At 63.3% G+C, this 11649-nt stretch overlaps 1 protein-coding gene across 2 annotated transcripts in view; it reads left to right on the forward strand.

The window, feature by feature from the left end:
* Window positions 1–11649, forward strand: part of CPT1A (carnitine palmitoyltransferase 1A) — a 46312-nt gene that overhangs the window by 31994 nt on the left and 2669 nt on the right. For both annotated transcript variants that reach the window (XM_045854857.1, XM_045854858.1), the window contains exons 13-18: window positions 356–472; window positions 1884–2048; window positions 6936–7070; window positions 8539–8691; window positions 9522–9635; window positions 10869–10961. In XM_045854857.1, the coding sequence (XP_045710813.1) occupies window positions 356–472; window positions 1884–2048; window positions 6936–7070; window positions 8539–8691; window positions 9522–9635; window positions 10869–10961 (777 nt within the window). The remainder of the gene's footprint in view (window positions 1–355; window positions 473–1883; window positions 2049–6935; window positions 7071–8538; window positions 8692–9521; window positions 9636–10868; window positions 10962–11649) is intronic.

Consider the following 11649-nt stretch of genomic DNA (forward strand, 5'->3'; position numbering starts at 1 on the left):
GCGCCTCACACAGGGCGTGGCGTCAGATGCCCTCTTCCAAGGCCTGGCCTCGCAGCCCAGCCCCGCCGCGGCCCCTCCGGCCCTCTCTGCCAGCTCTCCAACGTGCGCGGAGAATGCTCGTGCCGGAGAACGTGGGTCCCGGCTGGGTCTCGTGCAGGGCCTCGGTGCCCCGCGGGCTGTGAGCAGGTCCCCGCAGCAGCCGCCCGGACGTCCTGCTTTGTGGCTGTGTCTGGCTGTGTCAAAGCAGACGACGGACGTGTCTGCTTTGTGGGGGACAGACACATCCCGGGTCGCACCGTGAGCTGGAAGGCCGCCTCTGACACCCCGTCTCTGTCTCCCCCCCGCCCCCCGACAGTACGTCATGTCCACAGACAGCTTCCAGCTGGGCTACCTGGAGGACGGCCACTGCAAAGGGGACGCCAACCCAAACATCCCACCCCCCACCCGGCTGCAGTGGGACATCCCGGAGGAGGTAAGTGTGGCTGGCCGCTCCGGGCCGGGGCCCGCGGGCAGGGCTCTTCCTCCTGGGCGCCCACCGCTGCTCAGCAGAAGCCCACGGAGGCTGGCGTTCGCCTCGCTGAGGGTTTTTTTTTTTAATTCACTTTTAGAGAGGGAAGGGAGGGAGACAGAGAGAGAGAGAGAAACATCAATGTGCGGTTGCTGGGGGCCATGGCCTGCAACCCAAGCATGTGCCCTGACTGGGAATCGAACCTGCGACACTTTGGTTCACAGCCCTCGCTCAATCCACTGAGCTACGCCAGCCAGGGCGCTGAGGGGTTTTTAGTAAAATCCTCCGCCGCCGGGGGCCGAGGCGTGGCTGCAGTTCCCGTCACCCTGGAAACCCCAGGAAGCATTTCTTCTTCCCTTGGAAGATCGTAGCAGAGGTCCTCAGGGAGATTTCCAGCTGAGACTCAGCGACACGTCACCGTGAAACAGGGAAAAGCAAGATCACCTCCTTTGGAGTTGAAACACTCTGAAGTCATGAATGGATGATGTTTGTTTCTCCTGAGGAGTCTCAGATGTAGTCCGTTCGGTGCCAGCCCCCAGCCTCGGGCAGGGAGTTGAGGGTGCACAGCGTCAGATCCTAGCCCGTCCGACCCAGGCAGGGACCTCTGGGGCCCGAGAAGCCGTGGTCCGTGTGGAGAGGGACGAGTCTGGCGCTTCGGCCTTGCCCAGCGGCGTCCCCGTTGCTGCCTGTTCTGGAACGTCTCGGGCCTGGGGGCTGCTCTCCCGCCGTTTCAGACGGGCTTTCTGTACTCAGTGATCTGTAGTTAAGGCTCCTCCTTTTTCCTTTACAAAAAAAAATCGATTTGAGAGAGAAAGAGAAAGAGGGAGACGTCAGTTTGTTGTTCCACTTATTTAGGCGTTGAACGGTTGATTCTTGTCTGTGCCCTGATGGGACGTTGAACCCGCAACCCTGGCGTGTCGGGGCGACACTCACCCCCTGAGCCACCACCTGGCCAGGGCTCGCCGTGTCATTTCACGGTGTGACGGCTCGTGGGCACTGCGTGGTTGGACCACGGTCCATTTTTTTTTTTTATTAACTGGTTCCTCGATCGCCGCTGTGGATTTCCCAAGACAGCCCTGGGGCCGTTGGGAGTGCCATGTGGGGTCCCACCGGGAGCCAGAGAGCCCGTGTCCCTCCTGAGTCCCACCTGTGTGTGGGGGCACCCCCCCGAGGCTCCTCGGCCGGGTGGGTGCCCTGTTGCTCGCACACCATGGCCCCTGGACGCCGTCGTCGGGCGCCAGCCGCACAACACCTCTAGGCCTTGGCCCTGTCAGCCGCCCTGAGAGCGAGTTTGCGTTTTCCTCTGGGGACGGGTCCGTGCCCCCCTGCCTCCCCCCCACCCACAAGGCAAACCTTTTTCTCCTCCCCCGCACAGTGCCAGGAGGTGATAGAGACGTCCCTGGCCAGCGCCAACCTTCTGGCCAACGACGTGGATTTCCACTCCTTTCCCTTCGACGCCTTCGGAAAGGGGCTGATCAAGAAATGCCGCACGAGCCCCGACGCCTTCGTGCAGCTGGCCCTGCAGCTGGCGCACTACAAGGTGAGCGCCCCGCCGGGCGGGCGGGACACAGGCCCAGGCGGCCTCCCCTGGCACCCCACAGCTGCACAGCCCCGTCAGGCCCTGACCCTGGCGGTGTCCCGTGTCACACAGGGCAGGGAGGATCCGGGCTGGGAGCGCAGGGCGGTCTCCCTGCTCTGGAAAGGGGAGACTCCAACTCCAAGGATGTGGTCAGGAGGAAGCACTGAGGGCAGATGACTGGACGTCTCTGACCTTGGACATGGACTGAATTTGCTCATCGTTATAGATGCAGAGAACCCTACGCAGCGCCAGCAGGTAGACCCTGCCAGGGCAGGGAAAACGCTACCAGCAGCGACCGCCGACGCCGGTGGCGGGCGGGAGGGTGGTGTGTCCCTCGGAAACCCGGTAACAGGTTGGGTCATGTGATCGGGTAGAAGAAGAAACCGTCGTGGCAGATGCTAAAAATGCCACACCTCCGTCCCCGGTAACTTGTACTCCCAGGACCCGTCTCCCTCACGTGACAAGTGCCATTGCGGGTCAGTAGCCAGCAGGGGGCGTTAGAGGTGAGGATGTAGGGGCGGCCCCGAGAAAGCAGGGGCAGGCTGCCTCCAGCAGCTCCGCCGCCCCGGGAGGTCTCCCCGGGAGCCCGGCCAGGACGGGTGACCGTGCAGGAGGAACATCCGTGCGTCCACGCGCAGAAAAGCTCTCAGGATGCGGGGTGGCTGGGAAAGGAGACCCAGGGTGGACTCACCACCCAGAGGCCCTGGAAGCGGGAAGGGGAGGGGGGTTGAAAACCCGACACCCCGGAGATGGACGGGTCTGCCCGGGTCACAGGCGTTCAGGGGTGTGGCGGCGGGTTTAGGAGAGGAGGTCAGTCGGTCGGCTGACCTCCGGGTCCCTCTGGGGCAGCGAACATGCGTGGAGGACCGGTGACACCCTGAGCAACACCGGTGATGAGGGGGAGGCGGGGCGGGGCGACGCCCAGACTTTCAGAGCCTAGAACCCGGACTGGGAGAGGACAGTCTCTGGCGCGGTGCGGCCGGTGTGGCTGGGACGGTTCCCTGCCTTAGTGTGCGGGGAAGGAGACGTTCACCTGGGGGGGGCGGAGGGGGGTGACGTGGGCAGTGATGGGGGTCGGACGGTTTGGCTGGAGGGTTTCAGCTGGGGGCGGGGCGTAAATAGCCCAATAGAACGATGGAGTTCGCGCAGAGTTGGGTGCTCGTTTCACAGGAGAAGAGCGTGCCCAACGGTTAGTGACGCACAATAAGTTCACCCTTCTTGGGAGCCCAGGGTGCGCAGCACCCGCAGTTCTACTGGGAGACGTGTCCCTCGTTCGGGGCAGGCCCCTGGAGCTGCTGTGTGTCCGGGCCCCTCAGGGAGAACTCGCAGCTGTCGGAAGGGGTGTTGGTGTGAGACTCGTTAGGTCGCGGCTCTCTCTGCAGGGGGTGCTGGGTAACGGGTAAATGTCGTCTGTGGTGTGTGTGCACCGTGAAGACACACACGGAGGCCCCCCCACGGCGGGGTGTGAGAGTCACTGGGTTGTCACAGGGACCGGCAAAGTCTGGCCACCGGCCACGCCCATCCCTTCCCCTGGTTTTGCCTGGCCCTTGAGCTGAGGATGGTTTTACATTTTTAATCACCGGAGAAAAAACCCAAAGAAGAGCAGTGCTTTGTTACTTGAGACAATCACACGGGTCTCTGGGGTCCCTCAGAGAACGCTGGATTGCAGCTGGCCCGTGGGGGCTGCATGATTTTCAGAGTCTCGAAAGGCGAGATGGGCGGGGAAGGCTGGTCTTGATTTTCTTCGGTTTTCCTGTTCTGATTTTTTTTTTTTTTGCACGAGCCCGTATATCACAGTTAGTCTTCAGGGGCTCAGGTTACTTATTAAAAGTTAACGCGCACCTGTTTTAGGAACCCAAGCACGTGCACCTGTTCTTTGCCTGCCAGCTGGAGGTCGTCGAGATTTCCTTCTGGGCCCCTCCCCTCGGGGAATTTTTCACACAGCACTCCGCCTGTGAAAAATGACCCATGTATTAGAGTGACCCATTGAAGATGTGAGTGAGATCCATCCATCCCGAACTTATTGACTTCAGAGGCAGAGGAAGGGAGAGGGAGGAAGAGAAACATCAACGATCAATCGGTTGCCTCCCATCCGCAGCCTTCGGGTTAGGGGCCGGTGCTCCAACCCCTGAGCTGCATCAGCCGGGCTATCCGGAACATCCCAGTGCGTGCTCCGCTGAGCGCCGGCTCCGTGGGGACAGGGCTCTCGGGGGAGCTGAGGCTCAGACCCGGCGTCCTGCCCAGCTGGGAGCCGTGGTGGGGCACAGATCCCGGCGTCCTGCCCGGCCCCGGGGTCCGAGCCGTGCTTCCGAACCTCTTCTGTTCCTGGACCCCCTGGGCAGCTTGGGGACCCCTTCCCAGAACAACGTTTATAAAGCGTACTAGGAGATACACCAGCTGACCTGGGCTAAGCAGGTCCTTAAAATGCAGATGTCAAAATAGCCCACATGGCTCAGTGGTGCAGTGAATCTAAGGAGGCGCCGAATTTCAAGGAGCCGGTCTGGTGACCACTATAACTTGGAAGCAGCGATAAGCGTAGGTGACATTTTGGGACGCGTGCAACCACCGTAATTGGGTGTGAAAATAGCTGTGATTTTCTATTCAGAGTCATAGACGCCGCTCCTAACTCCCGCGGTTTGTAACCGGTGCTTCTAGGGTGGTATCCCCGGCGGAGGTCAGTGGGAGTTAAAACGGTTACATTCTCCAAGTCCGCACATCCCGGAGGTTCGTGGTCGTCGGCCTGGTCCCTGGCCACCACCCCCCCCCCGCCCCCCGCCCCCCCCCGACACCACGGCGGGCCCCGTTCACTCCCCGCCTGCCACGCTGCCCCTCAAACAGGCGAGGCCCCTGCCCACCCTGGGGCCTTTGCACTCGCTCCCTCCGCGAGGCCTGCGTCCCTTCTGTTCGGTGCTAACCCTCACTGCCCGACACCCTGTCCAGCTCTCCCGCCAGGCCGTGCTCCTCGACGGCAGAGGCGTGTGCGGTCCTACTGGCCGCCGCGGGCCCGGTGCCGGGACCTCGCCAGCCCCGGCAGGAGGAGGAGGAGGAGACGCCCGTGGCCGCGTAGTTCACGGCTGACTGAACGAAGACACTGGGCAGGGGCCCTGGTCTCAGCCCGAGGTGGTTCGCTTCCTGCTCTCCGGCCGCATCTCCTTTCCCTGAGGAGACGCGGGGTGCCGAGGGCCCCCGGCCGGCCCCACCCCACCGGCCCCGGGCCGCGGAGGTGCGGCTGCTGCGCGCCAGGTCCGTGGCCTCACGCCTCGTGTGCTTGTGTCTGTGCAGACGCTGTCCCTCCGTCCCGCTCGCTGGACACCGGGGTGCTTCGGCGGCGCCAGGTGCCCGGTGGCAGCTGGCTGTGGCGGGTTGCCGGGGGCTGCAGGCGTCGGGGGCTTGGCTCCGTGAGGGTCCGAACACACTAACATTCTGCGCGTTTGCCCAGAGGTGGTCCGGCTGGCCTTTTTCAGCGGTGGGAATGGTGCATGATGGTGCTGGCCACTTACAGTATTCACGTGTGATGGGGGGGAAGCTACTTCAAGTAATTGACTGCATCTTGGGCCCCCAGTTAACCTTTATTAAATGACTAAAATGCCAGATTTACACTAAAATGCCTTTTGTCCTGCCCTCCGCCCTCCCCACTGCTTCATTCATAACAACCCCCTCCCCCCCAGTAAGGGCCCTGCAGGGAGCTCCCGAAAGGCATGTGGGGCCCCATCGGGGAATCTTAGTGGCGGGCGTGTCAGGCACGGGTGCTGTGAGTGGGTGTTCTCTGTTGGGGGCACGGGGAAGCCCTCAGTGGGGACCACCAGGGGCTGGGGTGCAGGTGCAGAGGGGCGCTAAGCCCCCCGCACACCGGCAGCCCCGGCAGCCTGCGGGGCTCTCGCTGGTCTGGACTGCAGACCGAGGGTGTTCCGCCGCGGCGGGGTCACCGGGGCCCGCGCCAGGCTGCACCCCAAAGAAAGCCCAGGTGCTATCCATCAGGAACGATCCAGGTCCCCGGCCGTGTTGGGAACCCGTTCCTCCCTGAGCCCCTGGTGGCCGCGGGCGCCCCCCTTCTCTCCTCCCCGGCCCGAGGCCCCCGTCCCTTACCTCGACCCTGCGGCCCCAAGCACAGCAGAGCCCCCCGGGGTTCAGACCAGCTCTTCTCCGGCTCCCAAGCAGCCGCCGAAAACCCCAAGCTCCTGGCTCATCTCCCTAGACTGACGAGCAGTGATTCTGGGGGCCCAGGCTGCCCCCCGCTGCGCCCCTAGATGCCCGGGTCACACCCCTCGTGGGACTCCCAGCACCTCCTCCCCTTCTTACTCAGCAGGTGACCTGATTCACCGAGAAAACTAGAGTGTCCCAAAGGGACCTCCCGCCTGCGCCCCATGGCCTCTGCCGGTCCCACGGCTGCTCCCTCCCCACCCCCTCCCCTCCCGTCCAGGGGGGGGGCCCTGCTATGAGGCAGTCCTGCTGCCCCCCTCCCGTGCAGCCACGGTCTCTCCAGCGGGTGTTCCCACGGCCCCCAAACGCGGTGGAGGGCCTGCTGCCGCCAGCACCCCCCCCTCGAGTGACTTCAGACTGCTGCACGCCGGCCTGCTTGCCACGTGTGCCGTCGGCACTCGGGTGGGGGGGGCGTGTGCAGGTGGGGGACCTGTGCCCCGGCACCCGCCGCCTCTGGGATGGAAACCTGGGTTGCCGGGGCGGCCCCCGGCCTTTGCCGCACTAACGCCGCCTCCGCCACCCGCTGCCCCGTAACCCCGAGTGGAGACGGGCGGCGACTAAACACGAAATGACGGCTGCGTGGGGTCTTACCCGCTCGCCCGACCCCCTCCCCGCGGGCCGTGCGTGAACGTGCCTTCTCCTCCGCAGGACATGGGCAAGTTCTGCCTCACCTACGAGGCTTCCATGACCCGGCTGTTTCGCGAGGGGAGGACGGAGACCGTGCGGTCCTGCACCTCGGAGTCCTGCAGCTTCGTGCTCGCCATGATGGACCCCCACCGGACGGTGAGCAGTGCGGCGGCTCCGCGCCCGGCCCCCCGGCCCCGTCCTCCGGCCTCCCCCGGAGGCGGGGGGGCGCTAAACTGTAGCCGTGGGGACCCGGGGACAGAGGGACACTCGTGCCCAGCCTCTGTCATTCCGTGACGCCTGCGGATCAGGCTGCACTCGCCGAGAGTCTTCAGATTAGGCCGGCGCGCAGGTGAGCGAGGCGCTGGAAACGGTTGGGGCCTCAGGCCGGTGCGAGCCGTGGGTGTCTCAGTGGCGAGAACCGGGGAGCCCTCCGCTCGGGGCGACTGCGGCCCGAGCAGGCGGACGCTCGGGCCCCACCCCGTGTGCTGCTGCCTGGGAACCTCAGGGCGGTCGCCCGTGGAGCGTCGTCGGGTCAGGTCCGTGGGTTGAGGGACAGAGACGCAGCCGAGCTCAGCCCAGGTGCGCCTGGCCAAGCACAGCTGCTGACGCCGATGCCCAGGGCCCTCCGCCCTGCTCTGCTCCGCCTGGGCGGGGGAGGCCCGGGTCTCCCTCCAGTGGGCGGGCGAAGCCCATGGGGACCTCCTGTGACCGGCCTGGCAGAGCCCAGGAGAGCCGCCTGCGAGGCCCAGCAGCGCTGGTTTGGGGGGTGGTCAGCAGGACCACCTTGGAGGGGTGGTTAGGACCCACCCACGGAAACACTGTAGATGCAACTTCACTTCCAGACAAGATACAGGGGCCCTCGCGCTCCCCCTGCCTGCCCGGCGTTACCTAAACACAAAGTCTGGCGTGAGAGGCCGCGAGCGTTCGCTCTGCACCACTAAAGAACAGCTGTAGGGGGAGCCCCAGGCAGGCAGAAGCCCCGATGGCGGCGTTTGGACGGGAGACCGAGGAGGCGGGGTGTTTGCGGGACGGGAGGGGGGGCGGTTCTGTCCCCCGAGGGAAGGTGTGTCTTCGGTGCCGTGAACGTGGTGACACTAGTTCTAAACGGGGCCCCCAAGGCTCCGTCCGGTGGGGCGGGCACAGTCCCTGCTTCCTTCCCGTCATCACAGGCATCCCCCCCCCAGGGGACACCGCGCGGCTCTGGGCTCAGCCCGGAGGCTGCCTGGCCTTGTCTGACCGTCCCCAAGGCTTGAAGCACGAGACACGCAAGGCGGTGCCCCCCCCGCTGCACCCCCCACGGCAGCTCTGGCTCTGTTTGCAAGGGGCCGAGTTTGTTACCGTTTTTACATGAGAGGTCTCATTTGGGTAAAAGATGTAATGCCGCCAGGTGGGCTGCCCATAGGACCCCCAAAGGGCTCCCCCAACAACTTGGGGGAGAGGCTGTCAGGTGGTCGGGCCGCTGGGCGGGGCCCCTTGGCAGTTTCTCCCAGACGCACCCCCCCCACCCCCCCAGTTGCCTGGTTTGCAGCCCCCCGTGGGCCCTGCAGAGAAGGGCCCGGGACCTTCACCTCGGAGCTCAGGTCTGCGCCCAACAGCCCGGAACTCCGCGCCCTTTGCCCCCCAGGTGGAGCAGAGGCTCAGGCTGTTCAAGATCGCCTGCGAGAAGCACCAGCACCTGTACCGCCTGGCGATGACCGGCGCTGGGATCGACCGCCACCTCTTCTGCCTCTACGTGGTGTCCAAGTACCTCGCCGTCGAGTCCCCCTTCCTGAAGGAGGTACGTCGTGTCTCCCCCCGCCGCAGCTCACACCGGCTCCCGGGCTGAACCAGAGCCCCCTGGGTCCTGGGGCGGCTTCACGGGCGGGGCCGGCGCGGCGAGCAGGCCTCGGGGCTCCGCCGGCCTCAGCGGGAAACGTGCGTCTTCAGCCCTGGAGTGCCCTGTGCTGCGACCCCCCCCACCCCCCCACCGGCCTCCTGCACACGAGGGGCCTCCAGAGCACAGACAACAGTAAAGTGCCCCGAAATAGGGGAGAAAGGACGTGCTCTGAGCATCTATCACCTTTGTCATTGAGAGCGTGTGTTCAATTGTATAAACTGTAATTTCTAGGAATGGCTGTGTTCAACAAGCAGCCGAAAGATTTCTGAAAACAGCCCCCACTGCGATCTTTTTTTTTTTAAATCCTTGCCCGAGGATATGTTTATTGATTTGAGAGAGAGAAACATAGATTGGTTGCCTCCTGCACACGCCCTGACCAGGGATCCAACCTGCCACCCAGGCATGTGCCCTGACGGGGAATCGAACCCACAACTTCTGGCGCCTTTTGGCGTACGGGAAGACGCGCCAACCAACTGGGCCCCCCAGCCAGGCCACCCCGATTTGTGAATCTTAATGTGTCCACCACCTTTTCTGCTAGAGACGCCTGTCGCTGGTGTTGGCCCTTCCAGCCCGCCGTCCCCACCTGCCCCGCGGCCTGTCTGCAGGTGCACTGGCCCCTCAGACAGTCGCAGACCGAGCCGGCCTGCTCTTGTCCCCCACCGGGGCCCCTCGGGGACGGAGGACGGGGCCGGGGCAGGTGTCGCTGGAGCGCTCCGTGTTTCACCTGCCAGGTCCTGTCCGAGCCATGGAGGCTGTCCACCAGCCAGACGCCGCAGCAGCAGGCGGAGCTGTTCGATTTGGAGAGGAACCCCGAGTACGTGTCCAGCGGAGGGGGCTTCGGGCCGGTGAGTGAACGAGCCTCTCTCGGGACAGAGCAGAGCGGCCAGTCCCGTGGCTTCCGGCCCATCCGCGCTCAGAGCCCTGGGAGGGAAAGGAACCCGGGCCGTTGTTAATACAGAGGGGTGTTTTTTTCCCCCCCCCACAAATAGTACTTTTTTTGTCATCATTAGAAGTCTGAATTTTTAAAAATTTTTCTAAAAATATTTTATTTATTTTTAGAGAGGGGAGAGAGAGACAGACAGACAGACATCAATGTGCAGTTGCTAGGGGCCATGGCCTGCAACCCAGGCATGTGCCCTGACTGGGAATCGAACCTGCGATGCTTTGGTTCGCAGCCTGCGCTCAATCCACTGAGCTACGCCAGCCAGGGCTAGAAGTCTAAATTTTGAACAGGTTCTTGGACTGGGGCTCCATCCCCCTCAGGACCAGTCCTGCCCCCGGCAGCCTTTGCAGACCTGCGACCTGCGCCTGAGCCCGTGGTGCTCCCAGTCACACCTGGGAGAACGTTCTAACGGAGCCGTCACGGGGCTGGTGGACGGGCCGGCCCCTTCTGTGTCTTTTCCGCTGCCGCCGCCCGGGATTGGTTCACACCCGTCCCCACACCTCCCAGACCGGCGGGCCTGGTGGCGAGCCGAGCCGAAGTGGTCTCCCCAGCCCGATCGCTGCCCCCTGTTGGTACCACGGACAAAGAGCAGACGGGCCATGTAACCAGCGGCAGGCAGTCTGGGCACCCATACGAGGCTCAGCCGCGGCCGCCGCTTCTGGCCACGGAGCCCATCGGGTCCCAGGTCTAACCCACGCCGTGGAAACGAGTCAGGCGGTCCGTGGCTGCAGCTCCTCAGTCGTTGGCTGGGGGTCCTCCGTGCACCCTCCCTGCCCTGCCAATCGGCAGGGCTCACTCGGAACCACGGCCCCGAGGCCGCCCGGGGCGTGTTCCGCCCCCTGAGCTCTGTGACTGGTGTTTTCCCCACGTTTCCCGCCTGGACAGAGCGGGCGCCTTCACACCGCCCTCGCCCCACCGTCCTTGGGACTCGGACCGACCACTTTCTCCCCGGCCCCCTCTGTGCTGCTGTCCGTGAGGCGCCTGTCCCCGCCGACCGCCCGCCGTGGTGCGGCTGAGAGGGCCGCAGGCCGTGGGAACAGGGTCGGCCGGGGGCCCGGGGTCAGGCCGTTGGAGAGCCCCCTCGGCCCTCGTCTCGCTTCTGGAGCGTAAGTGTCGCCTTTGCCGTGTCCTGCAGGTCGCTGACGACGGCTACGGCGTGTCGTACATTCTGGTGGGAGAAAACCTCATCAATTTCCACGTGTCCTCCAAGTTCTCCTGCCCAGAGACGGTGAGACACCAACACCCCCTGCCCTCCCCTCCTCGGAGGACAGGGTGTTCTTATCATTTCCTTTCTTAAAAACATTTTTTATTGATTGAATTTAGGGGTGGAGAGAGAGGGAGAGAAATAGCAATTTGTTATTCCACTTATTGATATATTCATTGATTGATTCTTGCATGTGCCCTGACCGGGGATCAAACCCACAACCTTGGTGTATCCGGACAATGCTCTAACCCACTGAGCTACCCAGCCAGGGCTATTGTTTTCTTTTTTCCTTTCCTTTTCTTTAAGAGTTTATTTATTTATTTTTAGAGAAAGGGGAAGAAAGGGAGAAAGATAGAGACATCAGTGTGTGGGACACTGTGTTTCTCACAGTGTGAGAGACATCTCATGTGCCCCATACTGGGGACCTGGCCCGCAACCCAGGCATGTGCCCTGACTGGGAATCGAACCCATGACCCTTTGGTTCACAGCCTGCTCTCAATCCACTGAGCCACACCAGCCAGGGCGTTGTTTTCTTTTTTAAGGGGAGCATATCCTTAACTTGACAAAATTTCAACTCGCTTATGGACTTGGACTTGGTTTGGAGCTTTACAAATTAAGGAATTTGGAAATTCTGTGAACCTCGTTTTTAAAGAAAGGGTCTCACCTGGTGGAACGTTTATGTTTGCTTGCAGCAGTGGTGGCGGGTCTCTGT

The sequence above is a fragment of the Phyllostomus hastatus genome, unplaced genomic scaffold (genome assembly GCF_019186645.2).
Source record: "Phyllostomus hastatus isolate PE091 unplaced genomic scaffold, TTU_PhHast_1.1 phas_scaffold_11, whole genome shotgun sequence".
Classification (NCBI taxonomy): Eukaryota; Metazoa; Chordata; class Mammalia; order Chiroptera; family Phyllostomidae; genus Phyllostomus; species Phyllostomus hastatus.